At 37.5% G+C, this 6,220-nt stretch overlaps 1 protein-coding gene across 3 annotated transcripts; it reads left to right on the forward strand.

Annotated features, from left to right (window-relative positions):
* The first annotated feature begins 467 nt into the window (after positions 1-467).
* On the forward strand, positions 468-5,006 carry LOC131301587 (aspartate carbamoyltransferase, chloroplastic-like). 3 transcript variants are annotated; one of them, XM_058327949.1, is made up of 7 exons: positions 468-1,277; positions 1,739-1,831; positions 2,942-3,537; positions 3,614-3,753; positions 3,906-4,079; positions 4,258-4,494; positions 4,598-5,006. In XM_058327949.1, exons 3-7 carry the CDS (start codon positions 3,006-3,008, stop codon positions 4,703-4,705), a joined length of 1,191 nt encoding a protein of 396 aa, XP_058183932.1. In that variant the 5' UTR covers positions 468-1,277; positions 1,739-1,831; positions 2,942-3,005; the 3' UTR covers positions 4,706-5,006. The 3 variants fall into 3 exon arrangements, with proteins under 3 accessions (XP_058183932.1, XP_058183930.1, XP_058183931.1); XM_058327947.1 differs by having other exon boundaries at positions 1,089-1,265; XM_058327948.1 differs by lacking the exon at positions 468-1,277 and adding an exon at positions 1,443-1,605.
* The last annotated feature ends 1,214 nt before the right edge of the window (positions 5,007-6,220 follow it).

Consider the following 6,220-nt stretch of genomic DNA (forward strand, 5'->3'; position numbering starts at 1 on the left):
TTCTAATCATTAATTTGCTCCATAAATCTTATGGTTCTCTCTCTCCCAAACAATATTAATTATATAATTACCATTAATTAAATCTTACGTTATGCCATGCTTTCAGGCATGGGCGAACCTTAGTGTGTGTACGAGGGAGCATTATTGTCGTATTTATTTAACCTCGTGTAGATTTACTGCAGACAACCCTTCTAAATAAAATCCACTACTCCGGTAGCAATTTGCTACATGCAACCCAAAAAAACTTTCAAAATTGGCCAGGCATACCCCAAAAACCAGTTTCCCCAAAAAATTTAAACCCCCTACTTTTCTTATTTGAACCCTTCTTCCACGTTTTTCACAGCAGCAGCATAACACCACCACCAGCAATTCGAACCCGACCATCTAGCGGCTTTCCGGCCCCCTCCACCACCACTGTCGGCCATCCTCCACCTCTACAGTCGGCTACAATCAGCAGTAAATCCTTCATAACCGTCGCACCACAATCACCCTCTCCATCGCCTGCAGCACCATCAGTCACTCATCACTGCCGGACCACCACCATCACCGTCTCCTCTATACCAGGCAACACCACCTCCTTCAAAAAAATTCTTCGCAACATGGTAGGAGACACATTCTCAAAAAAATTTGAAAAAATTGGTTTTTAAAATTTGGAATTGTTTACAAAATTCGGATTCTAATGCTTGAAAATTTTAGACATATTCGGATGTTTACATTTTTATGGATTCAGAAACAAATTCAAACCTTAAAATTCGAAAATATAAGTCACTTTCGAGTTTTAAAATTCGACTAAGCTTACGGATTTCAAGGTTATGAATCCAAAACGATGGGAAAATTTAATCGGAAGTTAACTTTTGAATAATTAAGTATTACTGGGGAGTTTATTTCCGAAATCATGTATTTGTTTTGGGATTGAATATCTAACCGCATCGATAAAAAGATTTAAAACGGCTAGAAATATTTAACCGCATCGATAAAAAAATCTAAAACGGCTAGAAAAGCATCCAACAAGTCAGCCACATGACGCGTCCAATGATTTACTAGTTTAATTTCTAGAGGGAACACGGGATGACACGGGTGGGAACAATGTGGGGGTGTATCTCCATTTGTTTAATTTTTGGAGGTAAAAAAAAGAATGTTATTATTTCTCAAAAAATTGGAGTTGGGAAAATGTATCGACGGACTAAAACCCAATCGGCATCCTAAAATACATCGACCGGCGACCGCTCCTCTCTCCTCTCTCACAGACGACAGCTCCTCACTCTGTATGTATGTATGTACGTAGATACGTATGTACTCCTATATTTGATGTATTACTATCAATTTATCAGGCTATAGTTTGTGTATTATACTGTATAGTAGTGGATAAAAAACAAAAGTATTTGTGCGAAGTTTGAAATTTCATGGGTAAAAAGTTTTTTTTCTCTCTCCCCCTCTATTTTCCGCTCTCACTCCCACAAACCCATATTGTTTCTCAAAGCCCTAGATTACGATTATCAACCCCTTTTGCCAGCCCTCTCTTGTTTTTCAAGTTAATAGCATCACTCTGAGAATTCTGTCAAAATTTTGCTAAAAAAGCATACCTTTTCTCTGACTCTTCTCTAGGTAGGAGAAAATTCTGGATTTTTACTAACCAACTTTTCAGAGTGAATTTCTGATGGACAAATAAGCCGAATGGATTCCCTTTCTTTGTAGAAATCTGAGTCTTGGATTTGATTTAGATTTCAATATTTTGTAGGTTTGATGGGGTTGCACCAGATACTCAAAATGGTATAAGAAGTGGTCATTTGCCAAATTGCCAATTGAGCCATTGGTCATTGCCTTTCCTCAGGTAAAGGAGTTCGTTTCAATGAGAAAAAGAGGAATTTCGGATTACTTGTTTATCTGCATTTATTATTACTTTCTTTACCAAGGTCTTACTTTTGCTATGTTTTCGGGTGCATTTTAGAACTGATTGTACCTTGTAATGGAATTTGTTTAATAGTTAATTGGTGGAGTTGATTAATTTCTGAAAAAATTGAAGTTCGGTATACGAAATTGATTAGGTTAGAACCTAGAAAGGTGATACCGAATCTGAGCTTCTGTTATCAAGCAAAACGAAACTAAACAGAATAAAGTTTTGGTCTTTGAAATGAACCATGGACAGGCTATTTCAAACCAGAACTGAACCTTGTCCACTGGTTTTTCTCCGAATCATTGAACCGTAATGATCAATTTGGTTCTTGGTTTAAGTTAAAACCTCATCTAACCAAAACCCTCTAGATGAGGTCGAGAACCGCGAGCTCAAGATCAGGAACCAAAGCGGAAGAAGAAGAAAGAAGGAAGGCTTCATCGGCTCCAAGCCCCTAAAAAAGTAAAGAGCGTCAGCCCTAAAAAAAATGGAAAGAGTGCGTTTCTTCCTCAAAAAATGTAGAATGGATCGTCCAACTGGAAATCATTAGTATTTCTTCATAGTTGTCTTTGGCAATTATGATGATTTGATATGTAATTTCCATCCCCAATTGATTGGGGCACAAGGCTCGGTTTGGCTTGGATATGTAATTGCCATATACCTTGGTTTATTCGGCAAATGGATGTTTTCCTGTCTTAAAATTAGTACAAGTACTTATCATCTGTTTGGGTTACAAGAAAATGAAGGAAAAAAGGAAAGGACAATTCAATTTTTTCTAGCCTTGTGTTTTTGTTATAACCCAAATTGATTTCCTAATAGCAGCTGTTGGCTTAGTTGACAGGTTATGTTCTTTGCCCCCCATCTCCTAACATTTTTCAATAACCCGACATTAAGGCTTCATTTTCCACGTCCCTGTACTTACTATTTGACTTCCAGTCAATCAAGAAGTTTACTATTTAACACAAGAAGTTTTATTGGTTCAAAGATCACGCTTTGGAATCTGATTGTGCGGTAGTAGGTCTAAAATTTCATTTTTTTGTTGTATTATAGGGGCTGAAAAGCTTTGAACAAACAAGAGTTCCATCCTATCCAGGTTGCTGCTATCTGTCTTGCAATGGCTTCTTCATCTTTGTTTTGTACATGTCCATTACAAGGGCCCGTGTCTGCTCCTAAAACAATGAAGTGTTACACAGACTTCCTTTCCAATTATTCGAGTCTTTTTAAGCAATCACCTGACAGCAGATCACACTCAAGGGTGTTGTTCAGTGTGAAATCAATAAACCGGGAGCAAAGTGGGAGGCTCTTACCAAGGAATAGGGTCCAATGTCAAGCGCTGGATGTTGACAATAAACCTTCAATTTTGATTGGGAACAAGTTTCAACTTGATGACGTGATTGAAGCTCAGCAATTCGACAGAGATATTCTTACTGCTATATTTGAAGTGACGCGTGAGATGGAGAGGGTTGAGAAAAACTCACATGGCAGCCAAATTCTTAAGGGATTTCTAATGGCTACCCTATTTTACGAGCCCTCAACTAGAACTAGGCTTTCTTTTGAGTCTGCTATGAAACGTTTGGGTGGGGAAGTTTTGACGACAGAAAATGCAAGGGAGTTTTCTTCAGCTGCAAAAGGAGAGACACTTGAAGGTATTCTTTAGTTGGCGTAATTTGGGGTAGTTGTTGCCTTATGCTTCTGATTTTCAAGCTAAATCTTGAATTGCAGATACTATTAGAACTGTTGAAGGGTACTCGGATATAATTGTGATGAGGCACTTTGAAAGTGGTGCCGCCCGAAGAGCAGCAGTTACAGCCAGTATTCCTGTTATTAATGCTGGAGATGGTCCTGGACAACATCCAACTCAAGTAAGCCAAAAAAAATTAATAATCCAACACAATCCCCGGGCAGCGTAATGGAAGTTACTTGTGTTTTTATCTTTGTTTTCCATTTGCTAGTATAGATGTCCATAAGCCCCTAATTTTTGAAGCTATGCTTGTGTATTGTATCCATGAGACAGGCTCTTCTAGACGTATACACAATCGAGAGAGAGATAGGAAAGCTAGATGGAATTAAAGTTGGTCTTGTTGGAGATCTAGCAAACGGAAGGACTGTCCGCTCACTTGCTTATCTGCTTTCCAAGTATCAGGATGTCAAGATCTACTTTGTCTCGCCTGAGGTGGTTAAAATGAAGGTAAGAAAGAAAACAACTTCAAGGTTTTGGACCTTTAGGTAATTAGCCTTGTCTTTAACAATCTTAGGAATACATTGGCCTTCAAATTGAAACTAGACAACTCTAGATAGAAAGAGAAGTCGGAAAAGGATTTTCGAGGTATGATTGCTCACATTTCTTTTTGTTTCTCTCATTTTAGGATGACATAAAAAGCTTTCTGACATTAAAGGGACTAAAGTGGGAAGAAAGTGGTGATCTAATGGAAGTTGCTTCTAAATGTGATGTGGTGTACCAAACTCGTATTCAGCGAGAAAGGTTTGGAGAGCGAACTGATCTTTACGAAGAAGCTCGAGGAAAGTACATTGTAGATGGGGCTGTCCTGAGTGTGATGCAAAAGCATGCTGTGGTTATGCATCCCCTCCCGAGGCTTGACGAGGTTAGCTTGTTCAATTTTTTCTTGGTTTTGGCTCAATGTTTATGAGGACAACATCTTTCTGATAAATGATTAGTGATTTGGTATCTTTGTTATGTTGTTTCAGATAACTGTGGATGTTGATGCGGATCCGAGGGCTGCCTACTTTAGACAAGCAAAGAACGGTCTCTACATTCGGATGGCTCTCTTGAAGCTTCTACTTGTTGGTTGGTGAATGATATCCTTTTTGTGATTGGATATGAGGCATAATAATCTCTCGCTCAAATACAGTTTTGGATGTACGAGATTTTTTGGCAGCAAATTGCGGGAATGGTTCGTTTTTCTAAGTTGTTCAGGCATCAACATTATTTGTGGTTCTTTTCTTCTTCTTTTTGGACCGGTTCCTCCATTTGATTTGAGTTTTGAGCCTATTTTAAGGCTTACATACCTTGGACCTAATACATTTTCCCTGTTGTCGTCTGAACAAATTGTAGTTGACGTTATATTAAGGTGGAGTGATTTCAATTCCGCGATCCTAACTTTTCTTAACGTCCTCTTTACTCTGTCCTTTAATTCTTTTATTCTCCTGGGCTGAATGAATCTCTTTGGAAGGTGCTGTAGTCTTCATTGTCTTCTGTTGTTTTGCAGCTCATTTTGGCAACTGCTGCTGCTTGCAAAATTTTTCCACACTTCTATGCGTAGAGTGCAAAGTTTTAAAATAAGTATTTATTTTTTGAATTAAAGGTAATATATTGTGAGAAGATGATCTATCCTGTAAGACGGAAAATAAGTACTTAAAAAATAAGAATCTTGGCGAAATAAGGCCCTTGGCATCAAATCGTTTGTAATAATGCCCAAAAGATTACAACTAGTAGAAAAACCAAAAAACAGATCACAGTTCCAAAGGTTTCCCATGATACAAATAGGTAATGGTAGCATAGTGGGCTCAGAATTTGGATCGGATGCATAAAAAATATATACTATATATACTCGGATACTCCTTGCCTTAAGGTGGTCGGTTTGAAAGGATTTTTTTTTGTTTGACTTAGCATTGGTTTGAAATTTTTATCTATAGTTTACTTTTAACAGTTTAACTTGTGATGTACTCCACTCCCATGAGCCCTTATATTCGCGAGGAAGATTTGAACACGTAAAAAAAAATGCATTTGGACCCATTTTGGATCTCACAAAAATCTAAAAAAATATTCATAAATTTTTAAATATTATTTTATGAGGCCCTATAAAAAAATATTAGCTCAAACGAACATCGGTAAGTATTACTTTTAGATTCGTAGTAGTTCGCCCCTACGAATCCAAAAGTAATACTTACCGATGTCCGTTGGAGCTGATTTTTGACAATAGCCCATAAAATAATATTCAAAACTTTATGGATATTTTTCTAAGTTTTTGTGAAATTCGGAATGGACCCAAACGCGTTTTTCCTTGCATAATTCCCTGCAAATCTTCCATCCGATTGGAATTTCCGCTAGTGACTCAAATCCAGAGATGAGAGGGAGATTTAGTTGGAAAATCTAAATCTTAAATTTGCGCGGAACTTGTCCAACTAGAAGTCTCCGGGCATTGTTAATAAAACAAGATTCTATGAACATTTCAATAAACTGTTATTAGAACATTTCCGTTGGTTGGGCAAAGCTCTTGTTGGAACTTGTCAAAACCATTTTTATATGTGATAATGTACTTGGATCAAAGTTTATTGTTATAAAAATGTCAGAAATGCTACACTTATAAC

This window comes from Rhododendron vialii, chromosome 9a, assembly GCF_030253575.1.
Source record: "Rhododendron vialii isolate Sample 1 chromosome 9a, ASM3025357v1".
Lineage (NCBI taxonomy): Eukaryota > Viridiplantae > Streptophyta > Magnoliopsida > Ericales > Ericaceae > Rhododendron > Rhododendron vialii.